This window comes from Macaca fascicularis, chromosome 11 (assembly GCF_037993035.2).
Source record: "Macaca fascicularis isolate 582-1 chromosome 11, T2T-MFA8v1.1".
In the NCBI taxonomy this organism is placed as follows: Eukaryota; Metazoa; Chordata; class Mammalia; order Primates; family Cercopithecidae; genus Macaca; species Macaca fascicularis.
Window position 1 is genome coordinate 130261412 of NC_088385.1, and position 14549 is coordinate 130275960.

Sequence of the window (14549 nt, forward strand, 5' to 3'; positions counted from 1 at the left end):
TGGGCACAGTGGTTCGCATCTGTAATCATAACACTTTGAGAGGCCCAGGCAGGAGGATCACTTGGCAGGAGGATCACTTGAAGCCAGGAGTTCAAGACCAGCCTGGGCAATATAGCAAGACCCTGCCTCTACAAAAAATTAGGCAATTAGCCAGGCACTGTGATGCAAGCCTGTAGTCCCAGCTACTTGGGAGGCTGAGGCAGGAGGATCCCTTGAGCCCAAATGGTTGAGGTTGTAGTGAGCTACGATTGTGCTACTGTACCCCAGCCTGGGTGAGAGAGTGAGATCCTGTCTCAAAAATAAATAAATAAATAAATAAAATGTTTAATTTCATATCATGTGTAAATTCACCTCAATTTTTAAAAACAGACAATCATTGGCTGGGCATGGTGGCTCACACCTATAATCCCAGCACTTTGGGAGGCTGAGGCAGGTGGATCACGAGGTCAGGAGATCGAGATCCTGGCTAACACAGTGAAACCACATCTCTACTAAAAATACAAAAAAATTAGCTGGGCGTGGCGGCGGGCACCTGTAGTCCCAGCTACTCGGAAGGCTGAGGCAGGAGAATGGCGTGAACCCGGGAGGCGGAGCTTGCAGTGAGCCGAGATCGCACCACTGCACTCCAGCCTGGGCGACAATGCGAGATTCTCTCTCCAAAAAAAAAAAAAAAAAAAAAAAAAAAAAAAAAAAAAAAAAACAGACAATAGCACATCTCTGCCTTCTTTACTGTTTTGTCCAAAGCCTCATCTGGTGCCTCTCTTTTTCCACTGGGCTTCCAGAGACCTTTCCTGTCCTCTCCCACACACCACATCTGCTGGAATCTACTGCATTTTCTCTCTGCATCTCCAGCCTTAACATGGCCAGAAACTTGGAATCCTTCTGGATTATTCCAAGCACCTAGGCAAGACTATAGTGAGAGTAGGAATAAACTGGCAATCCACCACCTGGAGAGCAGGAAGGCAATCCACCACCTGGAGAGACCTCACTGTTTGCTTTTTGGGGGAATCCTGGCCATCCCAGAGGCCAAGTAGTCCACTTCTACTTTTCCAGGTATGACTTACTATCACCCCTTCCCCACAGACCACCTCCCCCAAGTTTTCTTTCATCCAGAGATTTAATTAAATTCCTCTTTCAAATTTAGAACCAAGTTAGGCAACCTGAGGGAACGTAAAAAGGGATAATTCAGTGTCCCCAGGCACCCCACCAGCTGGCTGGGACACCCAGGCCCTGGGAGCTAAATCAAGAGGACAGCAATGCAGGTCTAATTCTAGATGGTCTGAGAAGTTCAAGGGATGTGTCTCTATCTAGATGAAGAACCCAGGTTCAGCTGCTCCGGACATGCCCTCTTAGGCCCCCGGGGAACGCAGGCCCTATGACTCCTGCTCAGGGGACCCGAGTCAGAGATTCCCACACTGGGCCCACCTGCATAACCTCTTAATCCTCTTAGCCCACTGGCCACAGGCCCTTCTGCTCCTTCAGCCCAGAAGAGCACAGAGACAGCAAGGAAGGCGGGCACCCCCAGAGGACGCAGCCACGAGTTCCAGCCTCCTCCTCCCCAACCTGGCTTCCTGTTGCCCTATTCCTGAGGTCAGCTCTGGGCCCCTGCTCCTTCTTTAATGAGTCAGAGAACAAGGAAAGAGCAAAAGTGAGCAGGCTCAGGGAAAGATGGAGACTAAGCTGGCCCTGGCTGAAGGTGAGCGAGGCCCCTCCTCCAGGACAAGCTGCTAGGAACTCTGCTCTTTTTTAAAAAATCCCCTGCCCCACCCCCTAACAGAAAGGAGGCCATAAACAGGGATCTGCTTGACCAGCTGTCACCCAGCCAGTCTGAACGTCGTTCTCCCTTAAAGGGAGAAAAAGGCAGCAACTCTCAAGTAAGACTCCTAAACCCCCCAGGACCACACCCCAGAGGCCTAGCTAGACCCCACTCCTGCTCTCTAACCTCCAGCCTACAGGTGCATGCCTGGACAACTTCACAAGTAGGTCCGAATTTGGCCTCAAAGTCACATAAACAGATGTGATCCCAGAGCATGCAATCCTGTCTTGGTGAATCTGCTCTAAGTCCATGCATCCGTTTGGCCTCTTTGAAAAGGAACAAACAGAAGAGGAATTCTGTTTTCCTCTTGGAAAAAGGAAAAGGAAAAAAAAAAAAAAACCCACACAAACCCAAATGGAAAGGTACTTTGTACTGCTTAAACTCAACCAGATCAGGAAATACTGATGTTTTAAAACAACAGCACAGGCTGTGTAACAGAACATGACCGAATACAAGCATGAACATGAGGGATCAGGTCTAGAGTCCAGTCAGCAGTTAACTCCCTGTGCGGTGAGGCCTAAGTCATGACGTCTCTGAGTCTTAGGGTCCCCGTCTGTGAGACACAACAAATGAAAGCACTGGGGGCCACACCATGACTTCTCTGAGCCTCAGCTTCCTCACCTGTAAAATGGGCACAGCAACATTTGTGAGAGTCCTGTGAAGCACAATGGGCAGAAGTATGCCATGCACTGTGGTGTCTTAGATAAAAGGTGGGTAAGCGGGAAAGGCCCCTCCTCTCTGTACCTCCAGCCACTGCCTCTGCAAGAACAATCCACAGACACTGGATCGCCACCATACCACTGCGCCTGGCACCAGCAACTCAAACACAAATAGCTGAGATCCCCTCAGCCTGAGAAGCAGCTGGGATAGACCAGGGGTGCCTCTGGTTTGGAGGCTTCCCAGGAGAGGGAAGAGCAGCCGTCTCCTGGAGCAGGAATCTTAAGCACCAGAAAAGCCCATAACACAGAGTCGATAAGGCTGGGTATGGTATGGGAGCCACTGGCCTGAACCCTGCAAACTCCAGTCCTACAGCTCCCAGGCCACCAAGACAAACCTGAGTGAGCTGCACGTCCCAGATTTTATGAGCCGGCCTCCAGTTCACTAGCTGTGTCCTTGAATCTTAATCCCGCTCCACCGCCAACACCCCACACCCAGCCCTGTGATCTTAGGGTTTCAGGGAAATGGAAAGTCATTCCTCTTTGTGGAAAGGTCAAACCCTTGGGCTCGGTTTTTTCCAATGTTCCTTCTGGCTCTCCTATTTGTTTGATTCTAAATTCCTTTATCCCCTCTGCTGGAAAGTCAGACAGAACATTCCTCAGGAAAGAGAACTTTTAGCGGGGGTGTGGTGGGGAGGAATAATTGAGGTAAAATGAAAAATGGGTGAAATCAGGTACTATAAAAGAGTGCACAACAAATTGCACCGGTCAGCAGTCATTACCGTGAACTCACAATGCTTTGGTGAGTCACCCAAGGCTGGGAACTGAAATCAAACTAACACTCTCTATCACAGTACAGGACAGGAGCTCAGCTGCATACTAATGGCAAGAATCCACTAAACGCATCCCTTGCTACTCCCAGCAGCAAATGCATAAGCTACTTCACACTCAAATATAAATTAGTGAGCTATTTTCCTTGCTGGGTTAATACAAATCATGCTCTGGACCAATTAAGTAAACCATTTCAAAACTTTGCTTCAGCATATTGGAAAATGTCCCGCTTAGGGGAAGAATGAAGTCTCGGATGATGCATGCCCAATTGATGGCAAAATAGGTGAGAGTGCTTTCAGAATTATTGAGGATTTTGTTATTAATGGTGTTTCAGTGTTGGCTTCTTAAACACATCAAACAAATTTCCTTTAAACTAGTAGTTCCTGACTGCCATGGGGAAGGCTGCAGGCCTCCCACCTCCCAGATGGTTCAACCACAATAAACGTTTGGCCTGTCAGATGCACAACATTGATGAACTAATTGAAATATGCTGCAACAAGCAAATCCAAAATAAACGTGGAATAATTGTTTCCTTACATGATAACCCGCTGAAGTGCCTCCACGTCTGGCCACCCCTGCTGACTGAATGTTCCCCCTGCTCTGTGAGCCTCACTTATGTGTGGTTTTCAAGGGATTTAAATGCTTCTTTCCAGTGTGATTACCCACATGGGAAAAATTCTAATTGCAAAAAATGTTGAGTTTTTCTCCCTCTTATGAAAAAAAAAAAAAAAGCAAGTGAAAAGTCAACTGTTATAAAGTACCAAGGAAAGCAATTAAATGGGCCCTTCAGTGTGAGAGAGAGATTGTCCTCCCATTCTCCAGAGCACCATGGCCAAGCCAGCGTTAACCACGCATCCACACCTGCGGGGAAGCCCTGCCTGTCAGACAACCTCACGCCACTGATGGAAGCTGGGAATGGCCACCTATTTCTACCCTGACACACACATCCCTATCCCCCTCCCCCCTCCCTCCCTTCCTCCAAGGGGCTGTCTAGAGAGACAGCAGAGGGTGGAGGCCAGCAGTACCACAACCAGGCCCCCCACGGGCTCACGACCTCATGCAGGACACTGGTGCCCAGTGAGCCCTCCCTAAGGGGCCGGGAGGCCGAAGGGCCTGATTCTAATCCCAGGAGGACAACGGAAGCAAAGTGCGGGCCGGGAGCGGTGGCTCACGCCTGTAATCCCAGCACTTTGGGAGGCCGAGGCGGGCAGATCATGAGGTCAGGAGATAGAGATCATCCTGGCTAACACGGTGAAACCCATCTTTACTAAAAATACAAAAAATTAGCTGGGCAAGGTGGCGGGCACCTGTAGTCCCAGCTACTCGGGAGGCTGAGGCAGGAGAATGGTGTGAACCTGGGAGGTGGAGCTTGCAGTGAGCCGAGATCATGCCACTGCACTCCAGCCTGGGCGACAGTGCAAGACTCCCTCTCAAAAAAAAAAAAAAAGCAGCAAAGTGCACAGCCCTGCTCCATGGCACAGCCTGTGCCTCAGACTTGGGAGGGAAGCCCCCCAGCTGCCAAAAGATAAAATTCAGGCCCTCCCCAGGAATCACCTCTCAAACGGAAATAAACAGCTCTGCAGAGGAGAAACAGTAATAATCTGTATGACTTAGGTACCAATTCTTAAGAGGGCACACAATAGGCAAAAGACTTGGGAAAGGTTCCTCTGAGAGAGCCCAGGCATAAGAAGGCCACAGTTTGAGGCATGGGGGCCCCAGGAACCTCCCACCTTGGCCTGAAACACCTCCATAAGAGGATTATTCCTTTGGGCGAAGGATTGGTCTCAGCTCCTCTTAAGAAAGGCCAAGTCTGTTGCAGGGCTGCCGCCAGAACCCTCGGCATGAAAGTACAGAGTCCCTCCTACCTGTAGACCTGAGCAGAGAGAGATGGGCACCATTCTGCTGGCAACAGCCCTTCTAGAAGAAGCTACAGGAGGGCTGAGGGAGGACAGCTTGTCTTTCTCTCGCACCTAAGACAAGCAAACACAAGAATCTGCCCACAGCCTCATCCCGCAGCTCCAGCCTTCACCCATTAAGTACCGTCAGCATGGTGCCCTGAGCTAGGCTGGATACACCATGGGGGCTGACATGAGGCCAAAGGTGGCAGATCCTCACTATCCATGGATTCCATATTTGTGAATTAACCTACTCACTAAAATGTATCTATAGCCCCAAAATCAATGCTCATGGTGCTTTCAAATTCATTTTCGAATCTGTGCAGACTGGCAAAAAATTTAAGTTGCCTGATGGCACATTCCCTGCTGAGGTTGAAGGAGAGGACATTATCTTCCCATCTCAGCTCTCCTAATGGAAACAAGGGTCCTTTTTGTGGTCTGTCCAGTGCCATATTTTTGGCACTTGTGTGCTCTGTGTTGGTGATTTTGCTGTTTGGAATGGCCCCCAATCATAGTGCTGAGGTGCAGTCTAGTTCTTGGGTGCAAGATGGTTATGACATGCAGAGAAAATCTGTATGTTAGAGAAGCTTCATTCAGGCATGAGTCACAGTGTTGATGGCCAGGAGTTTAATGTTAATGAATCAATAATACATATTAAATAGGGTGTCTTTTTTGTTGTTGTTTTGAGATAGAGTCTCACTCTGTCGCCAGGCCAGAGTGCAGTGGCACGATCTCGGCTCACTGCAACCTCCACCTCCTGGGTTCAAGCAATTCTCCTGCCTCAGCCTCCTGAGTAGCTGAGACTACAGATGCACGCCATCACACCCAGCTAATTTTTGTATTTTTAGTAGAGACGGGGTTTCACCATGTTGACCAGGATGGTCTCGATCTCTTGACCTCATTATCCACTCACCTTGGCCTCCCAAAGTGCTGGGATTACAGGCATGAGCCACCGCGCCAGACCTCTTTCAACAGAAACATACAACATAAGATTACATATGGATTGGTTAAAGAAAATGTTGTGCCCACAGGCTCAAAGAAGCCTAATCCTGTGTTTTCCCTAAGAGCGGTGGTTCAGTGTTCACTAACTCAGTGTTTTAAGCGGGACTTTATAGAACATAACTATGTTAACCAGCGTGGTGCACATGTCTGTAGTCCCAGCTACTCAGGAGGCTGAGGCAGGAGGATCATTCGGCCCAGGAGTTTGAGGCTGCAGTGAGCAATGATTACGCCACTGCACTCCAGCCTGGGAGACAGAGAGAGACCCTGTCTCAAAAAATAAGAAAAAAAAAAGAACCTAACTATGGCCAACAATATGAATCAAATGACTATGCATACATGTATGCATAGTCAGGATATACTTTCCTCAGACAGAGCTATTCCAGCCTGCAGTCATGTGCTCCTAAGGCTGCAGGTTGGCATGTCCACACCCAACAAGGAGTCTGAGCTGTCAGCTTCTGCTCCAAGACTGGAATCAGCCTCAAGGTCTCTTGGGTCCTCCCGCTGCTCTGATAACACTCTGCCTTTTCCCTGGACCCATGACTCCCACTGACGTCCCTGATCATGACCTTTGATCTTTCTGACTAGCTGGGTCTTAATAAGACCCCTTTCCACAATAGAGATAAGGGACTGCAGGGGCAAGGGCACTCAAGGAAAAGCTTTGTGAAGGATGGGGAACTTCAACAAGGAGAGTGTAAAACTCATCTTTCCAGGCTCTCTCTCCAAGGCTGTCTTGGGTTTTTGATTTGTCTATTACTGGAACCCTGCCTGTTAGTTTATTTCCTGTGTCCTCTGGCAAAGGCAGTTGTTAATATAATTTGACCAGGTGCAATGGCTTACACCTGTAATCCCAACACTTAGAGAGGCCCAGGCAAGAGGACTGCTTGAACCTGGGAGTTCCAGACCAGTCTGGGCAACACAGCAAGACGTCGTCTCTACTAAAAATACCGTTCTATCATAAAGATACAGGCATGCGTATGTTCACTGAAGCGCTATTTGCAATAGCAAAGACATAGAATCAACCTAAATGCCCCATCAATGGTAAACTGGAAAAGAAAATGTGGTATATATACACATAGTATAGAATACTATACAGTCATAAAAAAGAATGAGATCATGTCCTTTGCAGGAACATGGATGCAATTGGAGGCCATTATTCTTAGCAAACTAATGAAGGAACAGAAAACCAAACACCACAAGTTCTCACTTGTAAGTGGGAGCTAAAGTGGGAGCTAAAGGTGAGAACATATGGACACACAGAGGAGGGCAACACACACTGGGACCTATTGGAGGGTGAAGGGTGGGAGGAGGGAAAGGATCAGGAAAAATAACTAATGGGTACTAGGTTTAGGTACTAATGGGTACTAGTACCTGAGTGACAAAATGATCTGTATAACAAGCCTTCATGACACAAGTCTACCGATGCAACAAACCTGCACTTGTATCCCTGAACTTAAAAGTTAACAGCTGGACGCGGTGTCTCACGCCTGTAATCCCAGCACTTTGGGAGGCTCAGGGCAGATCACCTGAGGTCAGGAGTTCAAGATCAGCCTGGCCAACATGGCGAAAACCTGTCTCTACTAAAAATACAAAAATTAGCCGGGCATGGTGGTGGGCGCCTGTAATCCCAGCTACTTGGGAGGTTGAGGTAGGATAATCACTTGAACCTGGGAGACGGAGGTTGCAGTGAGCCAAGATCACACCATTGCACTCCAGCCTGGGCAACAAGAGCGAAACTCCATCTAAAAATAATAATTTTTTAAAAAATAAAAGTTAAAAAAAAAAAAAAGAGTAATTTAAGCAAATGCCAGCATGCCCCTCCTAACAGCACTCGTCATGTGTTTGACCATAAATGTTTAGCAGAGGTTTGCCCTGGTGTTGCCAGACTGGGCGTGAGGAGGTCAGTACTCCATACTCATTTTACAGGAATCAAGGACCCACGTACAGAGCTGTCACTTTAAAAAAAGAACACTAAACTGGTAATCAGGGACTTGGGTTCCAGGCTAGCAGAGAGGTCTTGCCCAAATCACTTCTATTCTTCCAGCCTCTGCCTCTCATCCTCAATAGGGTGCAGGCCCTCCCAGCTCCAGTGTTCTGGGATCCTCCATCAAGGATACACAAGATTTGAAGAAGGCATCACCAGTCACCCCACTTTAGTATCTGGACCAATTCTCTCCTTTCCCACCAGAAGACCTGTCTTGCAGGGCCATCATGATAACCACAGATTTTAGAATGTAAGTCCTACACACCTTTACAGTTGCTGTGGACTATCAAAACTACCCATTCTTCAAGGCTTCCTTCAAGTCCCACTTCTTTCAGGAAGTCAACCCTGACTGCCTTACCCAGAAAGGGCATCTACCCCTCTGACCTCTACCTTCAACAACTCTTATCACACATACCTTTTGTTACCTGTGGACTCATCTCCCTAACCACACTGTGAGTTAGTGTGTTAGGTACAATGTTACCTTTTTATTTTTATTTATTTTTTCTTTTAGAGACAGGGTCTCACTCTGCTGCCCAGGCTGGAGTGCACTGGCACAAGCTTATATAACTCACTGCAGCCTCACACTCCTAGGCTAAAGGGATCCTCCCACCTCAGCTGCAGGTGCACACCACCATGCCCAGCGAGCAATGTTACTTACTATATTCAATTCTCTTACCCATACAGTTTTCCAGAAACCTTTTGTGATAACTTTATAAAGAGCATATAGAGAGAGATTTACACATAAACACACACACAGAAAAAAGAGTCCAGAAATAAATATGCTGATGTTGAGGGCAAGTGAATATAGTTGCTAGACAGAATATCACATTGTGTGCTGAGCAGCCTGGAAGCCAAGGAGAAGAGGAGAGACATAATCAGTTGGAAAGATAGTGTGGTATAGAAAGAGCCACACATAGTGTGGCAAAGAAGCAGAACTGAGTACAAATCCAGGGAAACTTGGGCAAGTTAGCTGACCTCTCTGTGTGTCTTAACTTCTTTCTCTGGAAAAAAAGCAGCAGAATACAACCTACCCTGCAGGGTGTGTCAGGGAGGCCCAAGCACACACTGCATGGTGCAAAGTATACAAACAAAACATGTTTTCCTTCCCCACCTTCCTTTTCATTATCAAAGGAGAAAGCAACCTAGTTTCCTGGGGGAAGGAAAAGTTTGCCTGGCCCTAAATTCTAAAAGAAATTTTTAATATGGGTCACTGTAGGAAGCCTTTAGAAAAGGGGGAAATGCCTCAGATTATGGTTTTAGAGTAAACCAGATGAGGATTTGCCATGGCTCTATTTGATAACATTCCAGGGTACCCAGTAAAAGCTTAATAAACATCAACCAAATGACCTACAGAGAAGCTGGGCAAAGACCACTTATCCGCATCTGTGTTTGGAGGCAGGGAGTCCTGTTAAGCAGCTTTCAGGGTGACTGTCTGCAAAGGGATTGATCTCATCTAAGCAAAGTTGAGAACTGGCATACAAGAACCCAATGGCTCGTTTTGGATTGACCTTGCGGTCATAAGCAGTGGCTCCTCCTGCCTATGGCCAAAGACACTGGAGCAATACCACTACGTTTACTTTAAAGAGCACATGGCCCCCAACATCTTTTCCATAAACAGCAAGGCAGTGATCTCGAAGTACCAGACGTTTCCTCTGCTAATCTCTACAGATAACTGCACATCCTCTGTGACTGGTCTTCTCGAAGACCAAGTTGGAAAGACTAACTGGATGGGCTGGTTAGGAGAGCATCTATCTACTTGGTGTTAAAACAGGCCTCTAGACACGGAGGAAGGCAATGGGTCCCCATAACAGAGAATGTATAAGCAATAGACTCTGGACAAGAAGGGCTATCAGTGTTCATCTATGCCAACCCTCTCACTATTTTCCTAAGTGCCTTACTGTGCAGCGAAGCATTGGGGACGCAGAGAAACATGAAGCAGCATTGACCGCCCAGGAGCTCACGGTCTAGTGGGGGGCACATGTAAATAGATAAGGGCCATTCTGTGTGGCAGGCAAGTCAGACTAGGGTGGTTCGAAAATCAGAAGGGGGACCAGTTCCACCTGTGAAGGCCAAGACTGGGTCTCAACCAGTGAAGAGTTGAAGGTACCTGGGGAGATGGAGGGCAAGGGAGCACCAAGTCTTTGAAAGCCTCTAGGTAGCCTGAGAGGACTGCAGCTTAGAGTATGAATGAAATGCTAGCAGAGGAGGCAGAAAAGGTAGACAGGACCCAGATCCCAAGGGGCCTTAGATACGCAAAGGAATTCTTTCAGATTCCATAAGGTGCAACCACAACCAAGAGAAATCAAGCGACCTAGTTAAGCTCCTACAGCAAGTTATGCGGAAAAGCCAGGCCTGGAACCCCAGTCCCCTTCTCCCCTTTCCCGCAGTCCCCTTCTCTCCCCTACTGCCTCCCATGCCTGAGCAGCTGGAGAAGGCCAGGAGAGAGAATGGCCCATTCAATACTCACTACCCAGAGAATCTAGAGTCTGTGCCTGGCCATCTTCAGGGCAGAGGATGTACTGTCCTGTTCACTTGGCAAGCCACTCCTTACAAGAAAAACAGTCCTTCCTAGCTCACTGTGTTTGTCTCTGCAGTGGGAGAGGGCTGGAAGTCCATTCCAACCACAGAATACAGTCTCTTCACGGAAGAAAAATAATTTAACAGCAACAGTCCAGGAACCAGAAAAGCTAGGGTTCCAGAGGCAAGCCTTGGAAGGGCCTTCTGCTCCACGGAGACACTGACTGCACGCAGGGTACTGACCAGAGCAGGGGACCAGAGATGAATCAACTCCAGCCCTGGAGCTCACCGTCCAGCAGGGGAGATAAGGCAGATGGAAAAGTAACTATAAAATAAGGCAGACGTCGATAAGAGTTACACAGGAGATACAGATAGCAGGCAGTGGGAGTTCAGAGCAGAGAGGAGTCTGGGGGATGGGTGTCAGAGAAGATTCAGATGAAGGGGAGCACTTACTGCCTTCCCTCCAGAAGTGGGGGGTCTATCAGCAGCTCTGGTCACTCCCAGATGGGGGCCGGGGAGAGAGCTGGTCGTGAACAAAGACAGATGTTGCAGTGAGGTCTCCTTTGAAGAATCCAGATTCTGGGTGGGGGAGGCAGGTAGGCCAGGGTGTTTGCAGAGGCGCCCAGCCCACACTTCAGAGGGAGGGAGAGGAGTGCAGGATGCCTGCAGGAGCAAGTCGGTGGAAAGGGGACAAGCCTGGAGGACTTGCCTTGAAATGACATTTGCACCGCACGCACTATGTTCACCTGGACTGGTCGTTTGGGATTTCTTGCGGGGAGTCAGTGCACACTGGGGCGGGGGACACTGAACTTTCCCTCTCCCCAAGCCCCCCCGATCAGCCTTCCCACGGATAAGAAAGGATTCGGGGTGTGAAGAAGACAGAGGCGGCACCCCCATAACAACAGGAAGGGGGCACTGAGGATGGAAACGGGCCACACCCCAACCCTGGGCCCCCGACACGCAGAGGTCACGGCCCGGGCCTGGGGACGTTGAGCTGGAGGCGGGAAGCAGAGGCGGCGGGCCAGGGGGCTCACCTCCGTTTCCTGCCGACAGCCCCTTCCTCGCCCTGGCACCGGCACTGCCCACGCCTGCCCCCCGACCGCTATGACACTTGTCCCTGGCGGGGGTCCCCCACGCGGCCGCGACCGACGGAAATTCGGAAATCAGCGTTTCGGGCACGAATCCGGGGCCGGCGACTCACTGAGGCCATCTCCCGAGCGGGGTTCCCGCACGCCACACCCTCCTCCCTGCCCGGGTCTCCGCTCCCTCCTCCAGCCCCGGCGGCTCGAGGGCGGGCGGGCCGGGGCCTCTCTGGGAGCCGCCGCCCCAGATCCCCAGGTCCCCGGCCCGCGCCCGGCACTGCGGGACTAGCCACGGGCCTGCGGAGCGGCCGCCTGGACGCACTCACCCCGCTCAGCGCGGCCGTGGGCTCCGTCCTCTTCGGCCCCGGGTGGGCCGCCGCCACCTCACGCTGCCTCACGGGGAGCGCCCGCCCCGCGGCCCCGGCCCGGCCGGCTGCGCCCCGCGCGCCCCCGCCGCCTGCTGGACCCGGGCGAGCGGCAGGGCCCCGGCGGGCATTGCTCCCGGGCGTCGCAGGCGGGCGGCGGCGGCGCACGTGCTGGCGGGCGGCTCTCGCTGCGGCGGCCGCGGGCTGAGGAGGAAACGCCGGGCGGGCGGGCGCCCGGGGCCGCCTGGACAGCTCTACGCCGCGGCGCCGCCGTGCCCCGCGCACCCCAGCGGCCGCTGCTGCCCGCGCGCGCCGGGCCGGGCTCGCATTCCCTCAGTGGCGGCGGCGCCTCCTCAGGCCGCGCGGGGGAGCGGCGGCGGCGGCGGCGGCGGCGGGGGCGCGTCCCTGCGGAGTCCCGGCCCGGCCCCGCCGCCTCCGCCGGAAGAAACCTCTCCGACTCAGGCAGCCCGCCTGGTTCCTCAGCCCCGCCGCGGCGCCCCCGCTCCTCCCCAGCTCGCCCGTGTTCTCACACCCCGGGACTGCACTCGTGGGCGGCGGCGCGGATCCCCGCCTCAGGGTCCTCGCCCACCGTCCGCAGCAGCCAAGCTCACTTGGAGGCGGGAACCTGCCGACTTGCGGCCACTGTGACTCTTAAAACAGCCTCATTTTAAAAAATGAAGTTTCTTAGGAGCGAAATGGCAAACCAGGGAGGGCAGAGCGCAGCGGGCCGCTCACCGAAGCCCAGCCCCGCACGCGGTGCTCGCCACACGCCGGGTCCGCGCTCTCCCCTCAGGACGCCCGGGCCACGGCCCAAGGAACGGCAGAGCCGGGACCGCAGCCGCCCAGGTTCCCACCTCAGGGAGTAGCTGGAAGAGGATCACGAACAGCTTAATCCCGATGATCTGGCACGACAGGGCTCTCCAATGGGAAGAGCCCCCGGTGGGGGGGCGTCTGGTGACATTCCTTAAAAACATGAGGTGTTTGTTAGGTTGAGCCAGGGTGGACTTGTTTGGCAAAATCTGAAGTCATGGAACTAAAGAGGGCACACCTAAAACTTAGTGATGGGCGACCCATCCCTTCTTATCGCCTTATAAGGCTGAGGAACCGGCGGTGCTCCCCTGGAGAGGACAAGCTAAAATTAAGGCGGCCTAGATGACTCCAGATGGAGCCGGGGAGGCCGAGCCCCTGACGGCTGCTCACCTCCTGTGGTCACGGCAGAACCCAGCCGAACGGGCCAGGAAGGCCATCGTTCCGACTCGCCTCCAGGTGCCCCTGACCATGACTAGGCAGAGGAGGACCAAGGCGTCCCATCATCACTTAGAACGCCTCAGCTCCTTCCCTCCACCAAGAGGTGCCCTAGGATCCATCCAGAAAGATCTGCAGAGCCCACAGAGCCCCAGCGGGAACTGTACTCCTGGATGGACGCCCCTTAACCCGTAACTCAAGGACTTCTCTATGCCTGCGACTTAAAATCACCAACAACCCGCTCCCGCAGCCAACTAGCATAAATAAACACACGAAGGCCACACGCCAGTTCACAGCCACGAGTATTTATTGAGTGCCCGTAGTGCAAGAAAGAGATGGTCCCTGCTCCCGCAGAGCTTACAGCTTCACGACGCCAGCATCTGTCTAGATTCAGAAACAACTGCAGCAAGCACTTGTCTATCCACCAGCAGCACTGTATAAAGCACATTTTTCACATTATCAGTCACTGTTACAGTGAAATTGTTAGATGTAAAAATTATCCTTGAAATCTGTAGTCATAGAGATAACACGGTATATAATGTCCAGCAAATGCACATTTATGGCTTGATTCCTCACATATCTGAGAGGTCTATGGAAATAAAGCACAAATCAGGCAGAAAAGACTTAGTAACACAGTTTCTAATATTGGGGTAGTAGTTTATTATCAAACTACCATAGAGCTCTTGGCAGGGCGGGAAATTATTTCCAGCTAAATTTGTGCAATATAGTGGATTTAATCAAACCTGCAACTGTCAACCATACATGATCCCCCATGACAGGTAAATATAATCTACCTGTCTGAATCCTAAAAGGCTACGGGTATACATTTATTTTTTAAAGCTTCTTAAATACTCATAGCACAAGTGGCACATTGAAATCTAGTGAAAACTTCTGAGATAATCTAAAAATTAAAGTGACAAAAGTGTCTAATTTTACCACATATTTAGGTGCAGAGTTCAGATTTCAAGCAGCGTCCAGCAAAGCATGTGGCTTTTCTGGGTTAGAAGGGGACAGTTTTTGATTGGCTATCACAGGCCCCCCATACATCTCCTAACGCCCACTGGCAGGCACTTCCTGCGCGTGGTTCTGCCCACAGGCCATCACCTTTAGATGAAACATTTGAAGGGGCAATTATTTGGAGGATACTGGCAATAACTTT

At 51.0% G+C, this 14549-nt stretch overlaps 2 protein-coding genes across 33 annotated transcripts in view; both read right to left on the reverse strand.

Annotated features, from left to right (window-relative positions):
• PITPNM2 (phosphatidylinositol transfer protein membrane associated 2) overlaps positions 1-12500 on the reverse strand; it is a 168026-nt gene extending 155526 nt beyond the window's left edge. For 2 of the 4 annotated variants that reach the window (XM_045366678.3, XM_074008250.1), the window contains exon 1: positions 11152-11233. The gene's annotated coding sequence lies outside the window, so the exon portion shown is untranslated. Of the gene's footprint in view, positions 1-11151; positions 11234-12106 lie in introns of those variants that run through there. The other 2 variants (XM_045366710.3, XM_045366709.2) reach the window with 2 other exon arrangements.
• Positions 12501-13533: 1033 nt separating this feature from the next.
• MPHOSPH9 (M-phase phosphoprotein 9) overlaps positions 13534-14549 on the reverse strand; it is an 85977-nt gene continuing 84961 nt past the window's right edge. For 12 of the 29 annotated variants that reach the window (XM_074008264.1, XM_074008272.1, XM_074008270.1 and 9 more), the window contains one exon: positions 13680-13979. Coding sequence is in view for 18 of the 29 variants with exons in the window: in XM_074008272.1 (XP_073864373.1) it covers positions 13887-13979 (93 nt within the window). In the remaining 11 variants the exon portion in view is untranslated. Of the gene's footprint in view, positions 13980-14549 lie in introns of all 29 variants that reach the window. The other 17 variants (XM_045366711.3, XM_074008261.1, XM_045366716.3 and 14 more) reach the window with 5 other exon arrangements.